This window comes from Aquarana catesbeiana, linkage group LG09 (genome assembly GCF_042186555.1).
Source record: "Aquarana catesbeiana isolate 2022-GZ linkage group LG09, ASM4218655v1, whole genome shotgun sequence".
NCBI lineage: Eukaryota > Metazoa > Chordata > Amphibia > Anura > Ranidae > Aquarana > Aquarana catesbeiana.
The window spans coordinates 322,472,041-322,495,305 of NC_133332.1; the positions used below are offsets into that span (position 1 = coordinate 322,472,041).

A 23,265-nucleotide genomic window follows, 5' to 3' on the forward strand; every position below is an offset into this window, starting at 1 on the left:
AGGAAGTGAGATGAAATCTACCCCTAGGAAGGGAAATTCTCTCCTGTAAGAGTTAATATGGGAAAACAATTTCTCCTTTCCACTGATGCTTTCCAATCCTTGTTCCACAAAAAAACCCAAATTTTCAAAAAACATTTTTCATTGGGACAAAAAAGTGAGGTGAAATCTTCTGAAGAGGAGGAAAGACAGCAAAACAAATGTCACAGGGGTGATAACCCTTCCCTATGTTTTCCAAAAAGCTTAGAAAAGATTTTTTGGCTGGAGCTAAACACGTTAAAAATGTTCAAAATTACAAACAGATTCTACTTAACAACAAACCTACAGTCCCTGTCTTGTTTGCACCGCCTGTATACTGCTGTTCAGAGTATATAGGGCCTGGTGGCCCCACACCTTTCCTTATTTTAATTTGGGTGCGGGGTTCCCCTTAATATCCATACAAGACCCAAAGGGCCTGGTAATGGACTAGGGGGTACCCATGCCGTTTGTCTCACTGATTTTCATCCATATTGCCATGACCCGACATGACATTAAACCCGCAAGCAGTTTTAAATGAGATTTTTTCCTTTAAAAATGACATTTGGTGCAGGGACTGTTCTAAACACAGGAAACACGCGTCACTTTACAGGCATACTATAGACACCCCCCAGGTACGATATTTAAAGGAATATTTCACTTTTTTTTTTTTTACTTTAAGCATCATTAAAATCACTGCTCCCGAAAAAACGGCCGTTTTTAAAAGTTTTTTTTGCATTGATACATGTCCCCTGGGGTAGGACCCGGGTCCCCAAACCCTTTTTAGGACAATACCATGCAAATTAGCCTTTAAAATGAGCACTTTTGATTTCGAACGTTCGAGTCCCATAGACGTCAATGGGGTTCTAACGTTCGTGCGAACTTTCGGTCCGTTCGCGGGTTCTGGTGCGAACCGAACCGGGGGGTGTTCGGCTCATCCCTAGTGGCCACCACCGTCTAATTTTGGAAGCTGTGAACCCTTACCTTATGCTTTACTGCTTAGTGAAACTCTAACCCAGCACTGGTTTGCAGCCAATAAAATGAGAGCTGCATTTATAAAGTCCTGCAAAGTAGAAAGGTCTCCAGAGTGGGTGATGTTGTAGCTCAATGTGTAGAGCGCTCGTCTTGTAGCTTAAAGATTGTGTGTTCGAATCTGAATGCTGAAAACCCAGGTTTGCGTTTTATGAGCCACCAATTGTTTTTCACTTGATCTCACCGTGTCGTATTTGGTATATAGTTCTCACCGTGTCGTATTTGGTATATAGTTCTCACCGTGTCGTATTTGGTATATAGTTCTCACCGTGTCGTATTTGGTATATAGTTCTCACCGTGTCGTATTTGGTATATAGTTCTCACCGTGTCGTATTTGTATATAGTTCTCACCGTGCCGTATCTGGTATATAGTTCTCACCGTGTCGTATTTGGTATATAGTTCTCACCGTGTCGTATTTTGTATATAGTTCTCACCGTGTCGTATTTGGTATATAGTTCTGCAGAGAAGACGTATTGTTGGCCAGAGCCTGTGGTGCATGGTGTTTGTGTGTTGATGCTGAACGCTCTGGTTTTCCTAGTTCGAATCTGTGGTAACAATTGTTTTTGTGGGCCACTAAATTTTTTCAATTGTTCCCATCATGTCGTCTTCAGTAGATAGTTCTACAGAGAAGGAGCATGGCTGGCTAGAGCCTGTGGTGTGCATTGTTGGTGTGCTTCTGTTGAATGTAGGAAGTTGTGGATTTCTTAGTTTGAATCTCTCATGTGGTACTAGTTTTTAAGTCTCAAAGGCTTAGAAAATCTAGATCCGTGATATAGGTGCATTAGCAACAAGCATGAATATCTTCAGGTTCTGTGGTGCAGCATGTAAGCTTCTGAAGTTTGAATCAGAGGTCTGTAGGTTCAATTCCCATGGGTGAGCAAGGATGATTCCTCAAAGTAACACCAAGACTTTGAGGTCTGTGAGAAGGATGGAAGGAATTGTAAAACTCTGAGGAAATGATCAGGACTTGACTAAGTTGGAGGTGCGGATCACCATTAGATGGGCTTGAGGGACCTAGAGCTGGGGCAAGTAATACGGTGAAGGAGAAGGGCCTGTTGATGAAAAAATTTGAGATTCAAAGGTAAAATGCCAAAAACCACAAAATTCTGTCCTTGGTGTTTGCATGTTGACCTACAAAGGTGCCTTCATTGTACCAACTCACTTGCTTTCTATGTTCATGCGACTCTTTGTTGCTTGAAGCACAGCATTCACCGCTTGTGGTTTTCAGTCATGCTTTCAAGGACACCCACTTGATGGTTACATGGCTGGAACTCATTTCATCGAGGCTTCATTCACATGGTGTCAAGGTCATCCACATCATGATTACACAGTGAGAAGGTCCGTTCCATAACCTCTCATTACACAGAGATGCCCCTTTGCCCCCAAGCATCACAGTTGCTGTTCCACAGCTCTGAGTAGACACACCAGCTTGCTCCGCTTTTGGAAACAAACTTATGCCCTCCAGATTCCACATTTTCCACCCTACATGCTGCACCACAGACCTGGACACTCAAGCCTGACAGCAGTGCCTACACATCCTAAATTCAAGCTGCAATGTTTTGTAACTCATAGCAACTGCTATGAAGAGAATTCAAAAGAGGATTGGTTGCTATTGGTTTCAGCAGTTTGTACATTACTAAACAAATCCAGAAAGGTAACCACCTGAAGATTTGAACTTATCAGGTGAGCACACAATAGAGGGGTCCCTCTATTACCTGTATCAGGTGAGCGCACAATGGAGGGGTCCCTCTATTACCTGTATCAGGTGAGCGCACAATGGAGGGGTCCCTCTATTACCTGTATCAGGTGAGCTCACAATGGAGGGGTCCCTCTATTACCTGTATCAGGTGAGCACACAATGGAGGGGTCCCTCTATTACCTGTATCAGGTGAGCACACAATGGAGGGGTCCCTCTATTACCTGTATCAGGTGAGCACACAATGGAGGGGTCCCTCTATTACCTGTATCAGGTGAGCACACAATGGAGGGGTCCCTCTATTACCTGTATCAGGTGAGCACACAATGGAGGGGTCCCTCTATTACCTGTATCAGGTGAGCACACAATGGAGGGGTCCCTCTATTACCTGTATCAGGTGAGCTCACAATGGAGGGGTCCCTCTATTACCTGTATCAGGTGAGCGCACAATGGAGGGGTCCCTCTATTACCTGTATCAGGTGAGCGCACAATGGAGGGGTCCCTCTATTACCTGTATCAGGTGAGCGCACAATGGAGGGGTCCCTCTATTACCTGTATCAGGTGAGCACACAATGGAGGGGTCCCTCTATTACCTGTATCAGGTGAGCACACAATGGAGGGGTCCCTCTATTACCTGTATCAGGTGAGCTCACAATGGAGGGGTCCCTCTATTACCTGTATCAGGTGAGCGCACAATGGAGGGGTCCCTCTATTACCTGTATCAGGTGAGCTCACAATGGAGGGGTCCCTCTATTACCTGTATCAGGTGAGCACACAATGGAGGGGTCCCTCTATTACCTGTATCAGGTGAGCTCACAATGGAGGGGTCCCTCTATTACCTGTATCAGGTGAGCGCACAATGGAGGGGTCCCTCTATTACCTGTATCAGGTGAGCTCACAATGGAGGGGTCCCTCTATTACCTGTATCAGGTGAGCGCACAATGGAGGGGTCCCTCTATTACCTGTATCAGGTGAGCACACGATGATTTGGTACCTTCAGAACTATTTCATAAACTGATCACTCAGATCCATATAATGTGTAATAATAATAATTCCACTCACATAAACCGGAAAGCCATCAGCAGAATAATCTGAATTTATTTTCAGTTTCGTTACTTAAAATATTTTCTGAATATCCGGAAATGATTAAGGCAAATGGAATAAAAATTTAAATTAAAACAAATGACATCATGAAAAATAATTAAAGCTATAGTACTCATATACCTGAAAAGTGAAATAAATATGCATTACAAACAAATGTAAAGAATACCATTGGCCTCGTCTATAGGAGTATCAATGTACAGATGTTTGTGGACAGCCAACCAACCAACTCATCCATATGGCCAAAAGTATGTGACTTCTTCCCCCCCCTTCCAAATAATGGTGTTCAGGGGTCCCCAGTGAAGGGTCCCAGTAATCCTCCATCATATAAAGAAATTGTAGACAATTGTGCTCCTCCAACCTTGCAGTAACAGTTTGGTGAAGACCCTTTTCTGTTCCACCATGACTGGTGCCCCCCCCACCACCCCCCCGTGTATAAAGCATGACTGTGCCCCCCCCCCCTTTGTATAAAGCATGACTGTACCCCCCCCCCCCCCCCACACCCCCTGTGTACAAAGTCCCAATATCAGTCCCTGACCTCACAAATTCAGACAGACACCCTCCAAAATCTCGTGGAAAGTCCTTCCAGAAGAGTGGAGGGTTGTGTAGTCATAAATGGAGCAACTCTATATTAATGGCCATACAGGAGGAAAGGTAACTCCATAATAATGGCTATGGGGGGAGGGAAAGGTAACTCCATATTGATGGCCATGGGGGGGAAGGAAAGGTAACTCCATATTGATGACCATGGGGGGGAAGGAAAGGTAACCCCATATTGATGACCATGGGGGGAAGGAAAGGTAACTCCATATTGATGGCCATGGGGGGGAAGGAAAGGTAACCCCATATTGATGACCATGGGGGGAAGGAAAGGTAACTCCATATTGATGGCCATGGGGGGGAAGGAAAGGTAACTCCATATTGATGGCCATGGGGGGGAAGGAAAGGTAACTCCATATTGATGGCCATGGGGGGAAGGAAAGGTAACTCCATATTGATGGCCATGGGGGGGAAGGAAAGGTAACTCCATATTGATGGCCATGGGGGGGAAGGAAAGGTAACTCCATATTGATGGCCATGGGGGGGAAGGAAAGGTAACTCCATATTGATGGCCATGGGGGGGGGAAGGGAAAGGTAACTCCATATTGATGGCCATGGGGGGGAAGGAAAGGTAACTCCATATTGATGGCCATGGGGGGGAAGGAAAGGTAACTCCATATTGATGGCCATGGTTCTGGAATGAGATGTCCAATGAATGGATATGGGTGTGATGGTCGGATGTCCACAGACGTTTGGCAGTATCCTGTAGAAGGTTTTATTGTTCTTTATGGAAACCTGAAGAAAAGAAAATAATTCCAAAATGAACAATGTAGTAGGTGCCCTCTGGTGCCTTTATCACCCTTCCCCCATCCTCCGTCATGATCCACACTGCAGCTCTGGCATATACCGGTATGGGGCACTAAGTGCATGTTTTGCCCCATGTAGTTCTCTGTACCTGAGCAGCCAATCACCAGGGTTGCCAACCATTATCGCATAGGAAGGGGGAGGGGGGGGGGGGGGGTGCCAGGCAAAGTGCACCGCCTACATTGTGAGGGTCAGCATTTGCATAGTACCCGCAGTAGGGATTGAGGGTGCAGATAGGTGTGGGGGAAGTCAGGAAGTAGATGTAGGGACTCTTTTACGCAGCATGTGGACCAGCATGGATTCACATGAACCATTCAATTCCACCTCTCATACCGGGGGGGGGGGGGGGGGGGGGGTGATTGGTTTCTTTCAGTCACATTGCACCCCACCAGTCACAGCCGTGCAGAACTAGAAGGGAATCATTCTCCAATGACATGACGTGAGATGGGGACGTTGGATGTACTGTGCTGCTTCCCTTGGCAGCCCGGCTGTAAATAGCCCTATCAGAATCCACCCAAATGACTGATAACACAAGGACAGCTCAGTCCCAGGGAGTGCAGAGAGGAAGCCTGGGCTCCAATCATGCTGCGGGGACTGCGATGTGTTGGTACATCTATTTTTGGTGTGGTGCCCATGCTTGTAGAGCAGTGCCAAGCACCTACAATGTACATTGTGTACGTTTCTCGTATTGGAGGACCCCTCAGTATACATCAATGCCATAATACATACAGGTGGGAATGGGCAGGGCTGCACTGGGAGGAGGCTGGAAGTGGGAGGGGACATTACTAGAAGTCGCCCTTTAAAGCCCAACTCTGGGAACAATTACATCCGGCAAACCTTCGTGTCCCTCAGAAGAACCTCGCTGTCATTCTCCTTCCAGTCACTTTACAGGCTGCAATTATTAGAGCTCCCGCTGTACTTCCTGATCCTTCCAGATAGAGGCACTACAGAGCTCATAATGCCGATGCCATGTCTCCGCCCCCCCCTCTGCTCCAGGCCAAACACATCAGAGGGGGGTGGAGCTATGAGACCTGCGGGCAGGAAGTATTGAGAATGCGATGTACCCCTGAGGAACAGGAACCTTTGACTGCTGTAAATCTGTGAAGGCAATCATGCCCAGAGTTGGGCTTTAAACTCAATTTCAACATTTACCATTGAGACAACGTAGTGAAGACGCTCTATAAACATCCCCAATAAATACAATCGACCTGGAAGTTAATTTCCTGATCACTGGACTGCAATGAAGGCCGGACCGTGTCAGAGGCCGAATCCAACCAGTCAGAGGGGCGTTACCAAGCATGGAAACTGAACAAAAGTCGGAGTGTCCTCCACCACCAACCAATGAGAGAGAGCAGACAACAGGAGCAAGGATCTGATTGGACATGGTGGGTCTTCCATAACAGAGTCCTGACAGACATCAGGACAATCTCTGGAAGGATAGAAGGTGCAGCATTGGGAGGTTTCTCTGGAAGTCCAGCCACCTCGGGGGTGTACATTCTGCATGAAGTGGGGGGGAGGGATGAGAATCCCTGACGGGTTTTTACTGCTTTCCGGAAAGATTTCCCCTCACTTTCATGCTGCGGTATCAGCAAGGACACCGACCGCAATAAAAGCCAAATGTGAAGCTAGAGAAATGGAAGCTCTCCACTCAGCAGCACCAAACATGTCCAGAACCAGCCCTGAGGAAAGTGACGAGGACCCCCAAAATGTGTCGGCTCTCCATAAAACCTCAAACATTCCAACGTTATATAGAATACCAGACATAGAACATTCTATTGCACACAAGCCCCTCCCCTTCATACGGAGTGAACACGCTCACATTACTTTTGCTTCATCTTATATACAACACTTCGGACCTTCATGAAGACCTTCTGTCCTGTGTCTGCAGAAACATTATCTGATTGGAGATCTTCTCATTGTGTCCAGTGTCCCTGTATGACATCATCTTCTTAGTGTTCCTGCGTGGACATCATCAGAGCAGATAACCTCTCATTGTGTCCGGCGTGGACATGACCCCAGCAGAGACCTCATTGTGTCCTGTGTCCCTGCGTGTACATGATCAGGGCGAATAGCTTGGAAACAAGGAGAAGGTCTTTGCACAGATCACGTCCCCCTACATGGACATCAACTTCGCTTTGTCTCCAGTGTCCCTGAATGGACATGATTAGAGCAGAGACCTTCTCATTGTGTCTGGTGTCCCTACATGAACAAGATCAGTGAAGAGACCTTCTCATTGTGTCTGGTGTTCCTGCATGAACAAGATCAGAGAAGAGACCTTCTCATTGTGTCTGGTGTCCCTGCATGGATATGATCTGAGGAAAGACCTTCTCATTGTGTCTGGTGTCCCCTGCATGAACAAGATCAGAGAAGAGACCTTCTCATTGTGGTCTGGTGTTCCTGCATGAACAAGATCAGAGCAGAGACCTTCTCATTGTGTCTGGTGTCCCTGCATGAACATGATCAGAGCAGAGACCTTCTCATTGTGTCTGGTGTCCCTGCATGAACATGATCAGAGCAGAGACCTTCTCATTGTGTCTGGTGTTCCTGCATGAACAGGATCAGAGAAGAGACCTTCTCATTGTGTCTGGTGTTCCTGCATGAACAGGATCAGAGAAGAGACCTTCTCATTGTGTCTGGTGTTCCTGCATGAACAAGATCAGAGAAGAGACCTTCTCATTGTGTCTGGTGTTCCTGCATGAACAGGATCAGAGAAGAGACCTTCTCATTGTGTCTGGTGTCCCTGCATGGACATGATCTGAGGAAAGACCTTCTCATTGTGTCTGGTGTCCCCTGCATGAACATGATCAGAGCAGAGATCTACTCATTGTGTCTGGTGTCCCTGCATGGACATGATCAGAGAAGAGACCTTCTCATTGTGTCTGGTGTTCCTGCATGAACAAGATCAGAGCAGAGACCTTCTCATTGTGTCTGGTGTCCCTGCATGAACATGATCAGAGCAGAGACCTTCTCATTGTGTCTGGTGTCCCTGCATGAACATGATCAGAGCAGAGACCTTCTCATTGTGTCTGGTGTTCCTGCATGAACAGGATCAGAGAAGAGACCTTCTCATTGTGTCTGGTGTTCCTGCATGAACAGGATCAGAGAAGAGACCTTCTCATTGTGTCTGGTGTTCCTGCATGAACAAGATCAGAGAAGAGACCTTCTCATTGTGTCTGGTGTTCCTGCATGAACAGGATCAGAGAAGAGACCTTCTCATTGTGTCTGGTGTCCCTGCATGGACATGATCTGAGGAAAGACCTTCTCATTGTGTCTGGTGTCCCTGCATGAACATGATCAGAGCAGAGATCTACTCATTGTGTCTGGTGTCCCTGCATGGACATGATCAGAGAAGAGACCTTCTCATTGTGTCTGGTGTCCCTGCATGAACAAGATCAGAGAAGAGACCTTCTCATTGTGTCTGGTGTCCCTGCATGAACAAGATCAGAGAAGAGACCTTCTCATTGTGTCTGGTGTCCCTGCATGAACAAGATCAGCGAAGAGACCTTCTCATTGTGTCTGGTGTCCCTGCATGGACATGATCTGAGGAAAGACCTTCTCATTGTGTCCAGCATTAGGTGTCAGCCCTGAGCCCAGACATCTCAGGTGTCACACACGAGGGTGACTGGAATACGAGCAATATGGAAGAATGGTGGGGGAATCTGCCCCAATTTTATGGGGAATAAAGCAAATATGGCAAATCATAGGAAGAACGGCCCGGTGAGGTCCACTCTTAATGTTCTATGATGGATAAGCGGTCTCAGGTAGTAAGGCACGTGAAGCATGTTGGTGGATTTCAGCATTGTTACTCATAAGAACACAGCTTCCAAAAGGCTCATTGGTGCGTTGTTGCTATGAGGAGTATCAGTGACCGGTGACCCCGGCTCTTAGGTAGCTCTATGTGACCCCGGGACTCCTTTGGTGTGTGGTCACAGGAAGGTGTCCTCCTCCCTTTTCAGCTCCTCCATGAGTAGTGTGTGTTTGTCCGGCTCATTGAGCGGAACGTTCTGCAGGGACACACGGCTGTAGTTCACAATGCGGTCAAACAAGCTGAGATTTGGGGAGCGCCTCCGGTTCTCGGAGATCCCGATGTGAACACTGATTTCTGACGCGGACTTCTGCCTCAGCTGTCCTCTGGCCTGGAACTCCAACTTCTCCCAACTCGGCTTACGATATCTGTGAGGACACAATGCCATTCCGTTAGATCAGTGGTCATCAACCCTGTCCTCAGGACCCACTAACAGGCCAGGTTTTATGTATTACCTTGGGGGAGATGTAGACTAGAATACTGCAATCACTGAGCAGCAAATGATATCACCTGTCATGTATTTCAGTTATCTTGAAAACCTGGCCTGTTAGTGGGCCCTGAGGACAGGAGATGAGAACCTCTGCGTTAGAGGACATCTGTATGGCTGTTCAGTGTCCTCCTTCATTCCTTCCCTCTTCATCATCCTTTCCACTCTTCTTTCTTCTGACATTTACTCTCCCCTCTCTAACCCCACTGCCCGCCCCTATCCCCTCCCTTACTATCCCACCCCCAACCCCTCCATTCCTAGCCCTCCCATCCTCCATCCCTACTCTGCCCACCCCCAACCCCTCCATTCCTACCCCGCCCATCCTCCCATCCCTACTCTGCCCACCCCCAACCCCTCCATTCCTACCCCGCCCATCCTCCCATCCCTACTCTGCCCACCCCCAACCCCTCCATTCCTACCCCGCCCATCCTCCATCCCTACTCTGCCCACCCCCAACTCCTCCATTCCTACCCCGCCCATCCTCCCATCCCTACTCTGCCCACCCCCAACTCCTCCATTCCTACCCGCCCATCCTCCCATCCCTACTCTGCCCACCCCCATCCCCTCCATTCCTACCCCGCCCACCCCCTCCATTCATACCCCGCCCACCCCCATCCCCTCCATTCCTACCCCGCCCACCCCCAACTCCTCCATTCCTACCCCGCCCATCCTCCCATCCCTACTCTGCCCACCCCCAACCCCTCCATTCCTACCCCGCCCATCCTCCATCCCTACTCTGCCCACCCCCAACTCCTCCATTCCTACCCCGCCCATCCTCCCATCCCTACTCTGCCCACCCCCAACTCCTCCATTCCTACCCCGCCCATCCTCCCATCCCTACTCTGCCCACCCCCATCCCCTCCATTCCTACCCCGCCCACCCCCATCCCCTCCATTCCTACCCCGCCCATCCCCAACTCCTCCATTCCTACCCCGCCCATCCTCCCATCCCTACTCTGCCCACCCCCAACCCCTCCATTCCTACCCCGCCCATCCTCCATCCCTACTCTGCCCACCCCCAACCCCTCCATTCCTACCCTGCCCATCCTCCATCCCTACTCTGCCCACCCCCAACTCCTCCATTCCTACCCCGCCCATCCTCCATCCCTACTCTGCCCACCCCCAACCCCTCCATTCCTACCCCGCCCATCCTCCATCCCTACTCTGCCCACCCCCAACTCCTCAATTCCTACCCCGCCCATCCTCCCCATCCCTACTCTGCCCACCCCCAACCCCTCCATTCCTACCCCGCCCATCCTCCCATCCTCCATCCCTACTCTGCCCACCCCCATCATTCCTACCCTGCCCACCCCCATCCCCTCCATTCCTACCCCGTCCACCCCCATCTCCTCTATTCCTACCCCGCCCATCCTCCATTCCTACTCTGGCCACCCCCATCTCCTCTACTCCTACCCCGCCCATCCCCTACATTCCTACTCTGCCCACCCCCATCTCCTCTATTGCTACCCCGTCCATCCTCCCATCCCTACTCTGCCCACCCCCAACCCCTCCATTCCTACCCCGCCCATCCTCCATCCCTACTCTGCCCACCCCCATCCCCTCCATTCCTACCCCGCCCATCCTCCCATCCCTACTCTGCCCACCCCCAACCCCTCCATTCCTACCCCGTCCATCCTCCCATCCCTACTCTGCCCACCCCCAACCCCTCCATTCCTACCCCGCCCATCCTCCATCCCTACTCTGCCCACCCCCAACCCCTCCATTCCTACCCCGCCCATCCGCCATCCCTACTCTGCCCACCCCCATCCCCTCCATTCCTACCCCGCCCATCCCCTATATTCCTACTCTGCCCACCCCCATCTCTTCTATTGCTACCCCGCCCATCCTCCATTCCTACTCTGCCCACCCCCATCTCCTCTATTCCTACCCTGCCCATCCCCTCTATTCCTAAACCGCCCATCCTCCATCCCTACTGTGCCCACCCCCATCCCCTCCATTCCTACCCCACCCATTCTCCATCCCCCATCCCCTCTTTCTCTGTTTGGCATCCTTCTCCACACCTTTCCCACCTACAAAATGGAGAAAGGATACTGAATTATGCCCCCCCCCCCGATCTCCACAATACACAGAGGACCAATCATCACAAACCCCAGGAAACCACAGATATTGTGCAATGTCTTATTCTTCATGTAATATGTATGACCTCTGTATGTCTATGCCGTGTACTCAGCTTTTTCTACATGTCTTCTTCTAAATAAAGTGATCTACAATAAAAATGACATTTTGTATTTTCAGTTCCATCCAGCAGGTGGCGCTCCAGGCTCTCTGTAATTCTAACAGATGAAGTCTCATTGCAGGAAGGAAAAGATTTACGTTTACTAAAAGCACGTTTCATGTATGTCATGTATGTCATGTGTGTGACGTGTGTCATGTATGTGGAATGTGAGTGCATTCAATGCATTGCAGCCCCAGAGAGACACATATGAAGATTCCTCTGTTATGGCTCCGGAGGGGATAGACGGTGGGGGAGGAGTGTTTCCATATAGGAGGGGGGAGGGGAGCGGTGTGTACAGAGCCGTCCTAGGATGGAAGTTTTGGGGTGTTTGTATGATGAAGTACAGAATATATTTGGGGTGTATATAAATAGTGGGAAGGATTCCTATAGGTCAGTGGTTCTCAACCTGGGGGTCAAATGATGATTTGCCAGGGGTCACCGAATCCTGGGCTGTTCCTGAAGTCCCCATCGCTCTCCCAGCCTTTTCGAGGCTGCCCAGCAGGGCTGTTCCTGGAGCCCGACCACTCAGCCGCCTATTCAGTTCATGGCATGGCTGGGGGGCAGAGACTAGAGGTCAGCTGACTGGTGAGGAATGTGAAGTGGGAGGGGCTGAAGGAGACCCTATCTCCTGATGTTGGCATAGGTGTCACTGCTGCTAGACACCACAAAGTCGGAGACACAGTGAGTAAGACTACCTGTGATTATAGTTGCCATTAAAAGTCCCCACTACAGTTCTCAGATCAGCAGATGACCTCGATCAAGAGCACCTAAGTTGGCTGATCAGAACTCCCCCCAGCACTGCCACTCATCCCATCCCCCCCCACCCCACCAAGGAGTAAGAGAAGGAATAAAAATAGAGAATACATGGAAGGGAGAGGAAAAGAGGAGAGAAAGAATAAGAGAAAGAACAAGACGGCTAGAGAGAGGGATGGGGGGGGGAAACAAGAAATTAGGACAGAGAGAGATAAAAGGGAAAGAAAGCAGAACAAAGAGTGGTACATCCAAAAATGTACCATAAGGGGTTTTAATACTGTGTGGAAGGGACTCGGGGAGCGCTAAATATTTGTGGGTTAGGGGCACAAATTACTTGTCTTGCCTTGGGTTCTGACAACCCACACTGTGAAAATAATTTTACTATTAGGGGTCCCCACAACTTGGGAAATTTTATCAAGGGGTCACGGCCCTATAGGGGTTGAGAACCACTGCTATAGGTGGTTATTTGGGACCTCGCTGTCCTCTGCTGGTTCTTAATGTGATGAAGGTCCTGATTGGTTGGATCTGTGATCAGACGGGTTTCCGGGTCATACAGTATATCATCATCTGATTGGACACAATGGAACAAATAGAGAGAACTTTCTACAAAGCACACCTGTCAGTAGACGATCGATGTGCACACCGGATTATTATATATCATGTGACATCAAAGGGATCATCAGAGTGGCCAATCAGAAAGCCCTCCAGTGTTGGTGTCTGTATATGAAGGGAAGGCTCCCGGAGATATAGATGAGGGCGGAGGGTATACGGGATGTACGGTCAGTATACGTATTGGATATATATGTTGAGTGTGGGGGGGGGTATCAGTATCAGGGGCATACCTAGAGCATTTGGCACCCGGGGCAAAAAAGTCCCTCTCTAGATGTGCAAAGCTAGTAGAGACATCCCCAAAAAGACTTGTAGAGAAAGGGGGTTCTACAAAGTATTGACTCCGGGGGGCGCCATACAAATCCCCCCCCCCACACTTTTCACATATTTGTATCATTTATCATTTTCCTTCCACTTCACAATTATGTGACACTTTGTGTTGGTCTATCACATAAAATCCCAATAAAATACATTTACGTTTTTGGTTGTAACAACAAAATGTGGGAAATTTCAAGGGGTACGAATACTTTTTCAAGGCACTGTATATCCGTACACACCCTATACACACACACTGTACACAGCACATAACATACCACACACACTATATATATATATATATATATATATATATATATATATATATACACACACACACACACACACACACACACACACACACACACACACTGTATACAAATTACTGAAACTTACAGCTTCAGCAGCAAAGAAGAGAAGACGACGGAGACAGAAGAAGCGGCCATTGCTGCGGATCCCATCCAAGGCTGTAGAATCAAACCCACCGGCATGAAGACCCCTGTAAGAAAGGGGAGAAACATTCAGAGACTGACCACCAATCTGATCTTGTGGGGGATGGAGGGGGAGCAGATCTGGTATCCAGACACATCGGGGGGGGGGCAGATCTGGTATCCAGACACATCGGGGAGGGGGGGGCAGATCTGGTATCCAGACACATCGGGGGGGGGGGGCAGATCTGGTATCCAGACACATCGGGGAGGGGGGGGGCAGATCTGGTATCCAGACACATCGGGGGGGGGGCAGATCTGGTATCCAGACACATCGGGGGGGGGGGCAGATCTGGTATCCAGACACATCGGGGGGGGCAGATCTGGTATACAGACACATCGGGGGGGGGGGGATCTGGTATCCAGACACATGGGGGGGCAGATCTGGTATCCAGACACAAGGGGGGGGCAGATCTGGTATCCAGACACATCGGGGGGGGGAGATCTGGTATCCAGACACATCGGGGGGGGGAGATCTGGTATCCAGACACATCGGGGGGGGCAGATCTGGTATCCAGACACATGGGGGGGGGCAGATCTGGTATCCAGACACAAGGGGGGGGCAGATCTGGCATCCAGACACAAGGGGGGGCAGATCTGGTATCCAGACACATCGGGGGGGGGCAGATCTGGTATCCAGACACATGGGGGGGGCAGATCTGGTATCCAGACACATCGGGGGGGGGATCTGGTATCCAGACACAAGGGGGGGGGGGGGCAGATCTGGTATCCAGACACATGGGGGGGGGGGCAGATCTGGTATCCAGACACATGGGGGGGGCAGATCTGGTATCCAGACACATCGGGGGGGGGGGGGGATCTGGTATCCAGACACAAGGGGGGGGGCAGATCTGGTATCCAGACACATCGGGGGGGGGGGAGATCTGGTATCCAGACACATCTGGGGGGGCAGATCTGGTATCCAGACACATGGGGGGGGCAGATCTGGTATCCAGACACATCAGGGGGGCAGATCTGGTATCCAGGATAATGGGGGGGGGGGGTTGCCAGGTAATCTGACCCAACAATAAAGAGCCCCTATGTTGCATCATCTCCATGACTGTCCATCTGTCACATTACAATCACTCTTCCTGGTTAGACGTTCGCTGTTATAGAGATTGAGGTGAAGTAATAGAGGGCAATGTCATTTGGGACGTTATAAGAGGCCCCGCCCCCAACCACAGCGCCGTGCGTCGTACCTGCAGCTATCGGAATGCCAAGAAGGTTGTAGATGAGAGCAAAGACAAAGTTGATCCGGATTCTCCTCACCGTCTTCCGGGATAAGTCAATGCTGGCCACAACGTCCAGCAGATCGTTCTGTGGAGGAGAGAAACGTTCTGTGTGAAATGTGAGAAAACTTCCAACCTAACCACAGAAATAAAAGCCACAATCCGACTATTCTTATGGTAATATACGTCCGCTGCACTACCTCTCCTCTGCCACAAGATGGCCTCAGTCTAATGAATGCGGACAGCGCTGTCCATTCATGTGAAGGAGAATCATCTGGACTCACCCTGATCAGAACCACATCTGCCGCTTCAATGGCCACATCTGTGCCGGTCCCGATAGCAATCCCGACATTGGCCATAGCCAGAGCGGGGGAGTCATTGATTCCATCCCCCACCATGGCCACCCTCACCCCCTGGTCCTGGAGCTGCTTTACTTTGGCTACTTTATGAGACGGGAGAACCTCGGCAAAGACTTTGGTGATTCCAACCTTCCAGGAGAGAAGAGAAATCGTTACAAAGTGTCGTCCCCCCCCCTGATGTTCCGTCAGACGTCTGGCCGGGGCCCACCAGAGGTACCTGGGAGGCGATGGTCTGTGCTGTCCTACTATTGTCTCCGGTCATCAGAACCACATCCAGGCCCATCGATCGTAAAGTATATACAGCCAACGCTGCCTCCGGCTTCACAGTGTCTGCGATGGCGATTAACCCACAGAGAACCCCTAAAATACAAAGACCAATGAGAACCCCACAGAGAACCCCCGAAATACAAAGACCGGTGAGAACCCCACAGAGAACCCCCGAAATACAAAGACCAATGAGAACCCCACAGAGAAACCCTAAAATACAAAGACCAATGAGAACCCCACAGAGAACCCCTAAAATACAAAGACCGGTGAGAACCCCACAGAGAACCCCCGAAATACAAAGACCGGTGAGAACCCCACAGAGAACCCCCGAAATACAAAGACCGGTGAGAACCCCACAGAGAACCCCGAAATACAAAGACCGGTGAGAACCCCACAGAGAACCCCCGAAATACAAAGACCGGTGAGAACCCCACAGAGAACCCCCGAAATACAAAGACCGGTGAGAACCCCACAGAGAACCCCCGAAATACAAAGACCAATGAGAACCCCACAGAGAACCCCTAAAATACAAAGACCAATGAGAACCCCACAGAGAACCCCTAAAATACAAAGACCAATGAGAACCCCACAGAGAACCCCCGAAATACAAAGAACAATGAGAACCCCACAGAGAACCCCCGAAATACAAAGACCAGTGAGAACCCCACAGAGAACCCCTGAAATACAAAGACCAATGAGAACCCCACAGAGAACCCCTAAAATACAAAGACCAATGAGAACCCCCGAAATACAAAGACCAGTGAGAACCCCACAGAGAACCCCCGAAATACAAAGACCAATGAGAACCCCTAAAATACAAAGACCAATGAGAACCCCACAGAGAACCCCCGAAATACAAAGACCAATGAGAACCCCACAGAGAACCCCCGAAATACATAGACCAGTGAGAACCCCACAGAGAACCCCTGAAATACAAAGACCAATGAGAACCCCTGAAATACAAAGACCAATAAGAACCCCACAGAGAACCCCCAAAATACAAAGACCAATGAGAACCCCACAGAGAACCCCTAAAATGCAAAGACCAATGAGAACCCCCGAAATACAAAGACCAATGAGAACCCCACAGAGAACCTCTAAAATACAAAGACCAATGAGAACCGCACAGAGAACCCCTAAAAATACAAAGACCAGTGAGCACCCCACAGAGAACCCCCAAAATACAAAGACCAGTGAGAACCCCACAGAGAACCCCTAAAATACAAAGACCAATGAGAACCTCACAGAGAACCCCTGAAATACAAAGACCAATGAGAACCCCACAGAGAACCCCTAAAATACAAAGACCAATGAGAACCCCACAGAGAACCCCTAAAATACAAAGACCAATGAGAACCCCACAGAGAACCCCCGAAATACAAAGACCGGTGAGAACCCCACAGAGAACCCCCGAAATACAAAGACCGGTGAGAACCCCACAGAGAACCCCCGAAATACAAAGACCGGTGAGAACCCCACAGAGAACCCCCGAAATACAAAGACCGGTGAGAACCCCACAGAGAACCCCCGAAATACAAAGACCGGTGAGAACCCCACAGAGAACCCCCGAAATACAAAGACCAATGAGAACCCCACAGAGAACCCCTAAAATACAAAGACCAATGAGAACCCCACAGAGAACCCCTAAAATACAAAGACCAATGAGAACCCCACAGAGAACCCCCGAAATACAAAGACCAATGAGAACCCCACAGAGAACCCCCGAAATACAAAGACCAGTGAGAACCCCACAGAGAACCCCTGAAATACAAAGACCAATGAGAACCCCACAGAGAACCCCTAAAATACAAAGACCAATGAGAACCCCCGAAATACAAAGACCAGTGAGAACCCCACAGAGAACCCCCGAAATACAAAGACCAATGAGAACCCCTAAAATACAAAGACCAATGAGAACCCCACAGAGAACCTCTAAAATACAAAGACCAATGAGAACCGCACAGAGAACCCCTAAAAATACAAAGACCAGTGAGCACCCCACAGAGAACCCCCAAAATACAAAGACCAGTGAGAACCCCACAGAGAACCCCTAAAATACAAAGACCAATGAGAACCTCACAGAGAACACCTGAAATACAAAGACCAATGAGAACCCCACAGAGAACCCCTGAAATACAAAGACCAATGAGATCCCCCGAAATACAAAGACCAATGAGAACCCCACAGAGAACCCCTAAAATACAAAGACCAATGAGAACCCCCGAAATACAAAGATCAATGAGAACCCCACAGAGAACCCCTAAAATACAAAGACCAATGAGATCCCCCGAAATACAAAGACCAATGAGAACCCCACAGAGAACCCCTAAAATACAAAGACCAATGAGAACCCCACAGAGAACCCCCGAAATACAAAGACCAATGAGAACCCCACAGAGAACCCCTGAAATACAAAGACTAATGAGAACCCCACAGAGAACCCCCGAAATACAGAGACCAGTGAGAACCCCACAGAGAACCCCTAAAATACAAAGACCAATGAGAACCCCGGAAATACAAAGACCAATAAGAACCCCACAGAGAACCCCCGAAATACAGAGACCAGTGAGAACCCCACAGAGAACCCCCGAAATACAAAGACCGGTGAGAACCCCACAGAGAACCCCCGAAATACAAAGACCAATGAGAACCCCACAGAGAACCCCTGAAATACAAAGACCAATGAGAACCCCACAGAGAACCCCCGAAATACAAAGACCAATGAGAACCCCACAGAGAACCCCTGAAATACAAAGACCGGTGAGAACCCCACAGAGAACCCCCGAAATACAAAGACCAATGAGAACCCCACAGAGAACCCCCGAAATACAAAGACCAATGAGAACCCCACAGAGAACCCCCGAAATACAAAGACCGGTGAGAACCCCACAGAGAACCCCCGAAATACAAAGACCAATGAGAACCCCACAGAGAACCCCCGAAATACAAAGACCAATGAGAACCCCACAGAGAACCCCCGAAATACAGAGACCAGTGAGAACCCCACAGAGAACCCCCGAAATACAAAGACCAATGAGAACCCCACAGAGAACCCCTGAAATACAAAGACCAGTGAGAACCCCACAGAGAACCCCTAAAATACAAAGACCAATGAGAACCCCGGAAATACAAAGACCAATAAGAACCCCACAGAGAACCCCCGAAATACAGAGACCAGTGAGAACCCCACAGAGAACCCCTAAAATACAAAGACCAATGAGAACCCCGGAAATACAAAGACCAATAAGAACCCCACAGAGAACCCCCGAAATACAGAGACCAGTGAGAACCCCACAGAGAACCCCCGAAATACAAAGACCGGTGAGAACCCCACAGAGAACCCCCGAAATACAAAGACCAATGAGAACCCCACAGAGAACCCCCGAAATACAAAGACCGGTGAGAACCCCACAGAGAACCCCCGAAATACAAAGACCAATGAGAACCCCACAGAGAACCCCCGAAATACAAAGACCAATGAGAACCCCACAGAGAACCCCCGAAATACAGAGACCAGTGAGAACCCCACAGAGAACCCCCGAAATACAAAGACCGGTGAGAACCGCACAGAGAACCCTCAAAATACAGAGACTAGTGAGAACCCCACAGAGAACCCCCGAAATACAAAGACCAATGAGAACCCCACAGAGAACCCCTGAAATACAAAGACCAGTGAGAACCCCACAGAGAACCCCCGAAATACAAAGACCAGTGAGAACCCCACAGAGAACCCCCGAAATACAAAGACCGGTGAGAACCCCACAGAGAACCCCCGAAATACAAAGACCGGTGAGAACCCCACAGAGAACCCCTAAAATACAAAGACCAATGAGAACCCCCGAAATACAAAGACCAGTGAGAACCCCACAGAGAACCCCCGAAATACAAAGACCAATGAGAACCCCTAAAATACAAAGACCAATGAGAACCCCACAGAGAACCCCCGAAATACAAAGACCAATGAGAACCCCACAGAGAACCCCCGAAATACATAGACCAATGAGAACCCCACAGAGAACCCCTAAAACGCAAAGACCAATGAGAACCCCCGAAATACAAAGACCAGTGAGAACCCCACAGAGAACCCCCAAAATACAAAGACCAATGAGAACCCCACAGAGAATCCCTAAAATGCAAAGACCAATGAGAACCCCCGAAATACAAAGACCAATGAGAACCCCACAGAGAACCTCTAAAATACAAAGACCAATGAGAACCGCACAGAGAACCCCTAAAAATACAAAGACCAGTGAGCACCCCACAGAGAACCCCCAAAATACAAAGACCAATGAGAACCCCACAGAGAACCCCCAAAATACAAAGACCAGTGAGAACCCCACAGAGAACCCCCAAAATACAAAGACCAATGAGAACCCCACAGAGAACCCCCGAAATACAAAGACCAATGAGAACCCCACAGAGAACCCCTGAAATACAAAGACCAATGAGAACCCCACAGAGAACCCCTGAAATACAAAGACCAATGAGAACCCCACAGAGAACCCCTGAAATACAAAGACCAATGAGATCCCCCGAAATACAAAGACCAATGAGAACCCCACAGAGAACCCCTAAAATACAAAGACCAATGAGAACCCCCGAAATACAAAGATCAATGAGAACCCCACAGAGAACCCCTAAAATACAAAGACCAATGAGAACCCCACAGAGAACCCCCGAAATACAAAGACCAATGAGAACCCCACAGAGAACCCCTGAAATACAAAGGCCAATGAGAACCCCACAGAGAACCCCTGAAATACAAAGACCAATGAGAACCCCACAGAGAACCCCCGAAATACAAAGACCAATGAGAACCAAACAGAGAATGCCTAAAATACAAAGACCAATGAGAACCCCACAGAGAACCCCGGAAATACAAAGACCAGTGAGAACCCCACAGAGAACCCCTAAAATACAAAGACCAATGAGAACCCCACAGAGAACCCCTGAAATACAAAGACCAGTGAGAACCCCACAGAGAACCCCCGAAATACAAAGACCAGTGAGAACCCCACAGAGAACCCCCGAAATACAAAGACCAGTGAGAACCCCACAGAGAACCCCCGAAATACAAAGACCGGTGAGAACCCCACAGAGAACCCCCGAAATACAAAGACCGGTGAGAACCCCACAGAGAACCCCCGAAATACAAAGACCGGTGAGAACCCCACAGAGAACCCCCGAAATACAAAGACCAATGAGAACACCACAGAGAACCCCTAAAATACAAAGAGAAATGAGAACCCCCGAAATACAAAGACCTGTGAGAACCCCACAGAGAACCCCCGAAATACAAAGACCAATGAGAACCCCTAAAATACAAAGACCAATGAGAACCCCACAGAGAACCCCCGAAATACAAAGACCAATGAGAACCCCACAGAGAACCCCCGAAATACATAGACCAGTGAGAACCCCACAGAGAACCCCTGAAATACAAAGACCAATGAGAACCCCTGAAATACAAAGACCAATAAGAACCCCACAGAGAACCCCCAAAATACAAAGACCAATGAGAACCCCACAGAGAACCCCTAAAATGCAAAGACCAATGAGAACCCCCGAAATACAAAGACCAGTGAGAACCCCACAGAGAACCCCCAAAATACAAAGACCAATGAGAACCCCACAGAGAACCCCTGAAATACAAAGACCAATGAGAACCCCACAGAGAACCTCTAAAATACAAAGACCAATGAGAACCCCCGAAATACAAAGACCAATGAGAACCCCACAGAGAACCTCTAAAATACAAAGACCAATGAGAACCGCACAGAGAACCCCTAAAAATACAAAGACCAGTGAGCACCCCACAGAGAACCCCCAAAATACAAAGACCAGTGAGAACCCCACAGAGAACCCCTAAAATACAAAGACCAATGAGAACCCCACAGAGAACCCCTGAAATACAAAGACCAATGAGAACCCCACAGAGAACCCCTGAAATACAAAGACCAATGAGATCCCCCGAAATACAAAGACCAATGAGAACCCCACAGAGAACCCCTAAAATACAAAGACCAATGAGAACCCCCGAAATACAAAGATCAATGAGAACCCCACAGAGAACCCCTAAAATACAAAGACCAATGAGATCCCCCGAAATACAAAGACCAATGAGAACCCCACAGAGAACCCCTAAAATACAAAGACCAATGAGAACCCCCGAAATACAAAGATCAATGAGAACCCCACAGAGAACCCCTAAAATACAAAGACCAATGAGATCCCCCGAAATACAAAGACCAATGAGAACCCCACAGAGAACCCCTAAAATACAAAGACCAGTGAGAACCCCACAGAGAACCCCCGAAATACAAAGACCAATGAGATCCCCCGAAATACAAAGACCAATGAGAACCCCACAGAGAACCCCTAAAATACAAAGACCAATGAGAACCCCCGAAATACAAAGATCAATGAGAACCCCACAGAGAACCCCTAAAATACAAAGACCAATGAGATCCCCCGAAATACAAAGACCAATGAGAACCCCACAGAGAACCCCTAAAATACAAAGACCAGTGAGAACCCCACAGAGAACCCCTAAAATACAAAGACCAATGAGATCCCCCGAAATACAAAGACCAATGAGAACCCCACAGAGAACCCCTAAAATACAAAGACCAATGAGAACCCCACAGAGAACCCCCGAAATACAAAGACCAATGAGAACCCCACAGAGAACCCCTGAAATACAAAGGCCAATGAGAACCCCACAGAGAACCCCTGAAATACAAAGACCAATGAGAACCCCACAGAGAACCCCCGAAATACAAAGACCAATGAGAACCAAACAGAGAATGCCTAAAATACAAAGACCAATGAGAACCCCACAGAGAACCCCGGAAATACAAAGACCAGTGAGAACCCCACAGAGAACCCCTAAAATACAAAGACCAATGAGAACCCCACAGAGAACCCCGGAAATACAAAGACCAGTGAGAACCCCACAGAGAACCCCCGAAATACAAAGACCAATGAGAACCAAACAGAGAATGCCTAAAATACAAAGACCAATGAGAACCCCACAGAGAACCCCTGAAATACAAAGACCAATGAGAACCCCACAGAGAAAGCCTGAAATACAGAGACCAGTGAGAACCCCACAGAGAACCCCCGAAATACAGAGACCGGTGAGAACCCCACAGAGAACCCCTAAAATACAAAGACCAATGAGAACCAAACAGAGAATGCCTAAAATACAAAGACCAATGAGAACCCCACAGAGAACCCCTGAAATACAAAGACCAATGAGAACCCCACAGAGAACCCCAGAAATACAAAGACCAATAAGAACCCCACAGAGAACCCCCGAAATACAGAGACCAGAGAGAACCCCACAGAGAACCCCCGAAATACAAAGACCGGTGAGAACCCCACAGAGAACCCCCGAAATACAAAGACCAATGAGAACCCCACAGAGAACCCCCGAAATACAGAGACCAGTGAGAACCCCACAGAGAACC

General features: G+C 49.0%; 1 protein-coding gene across 1 annotated transcript in view; it reads right to left on the bottom strand.

The window, feature by feature from the left end:
* Positions 1-5,602: 5,602 nt before the first annotated feature.
* The window catches only part of ATP7A (ATPase copper transporting alpha), a gene marked incomplete at its 5' end in the record, with an annotated part of 82,754 nt that continues 65,091 nt past the window's right edge, over positions 5,603-23,265 (bottom strand). The window contains 5 exon segments of the mRNA XM_073600828.1: positions 5,603-9,419; positions 13,847-13,949; positions 15,138-15,255; positions 15,452-15,655; positions 15,744-15,886. Coding sequence (XP_073456929.1) covers positions 9,173-9,419; positions 13,847-13,949; positions 15,138-15,255; positions 15,452-15,655; positions 15,744-15,886 — 815 coding nt within the window.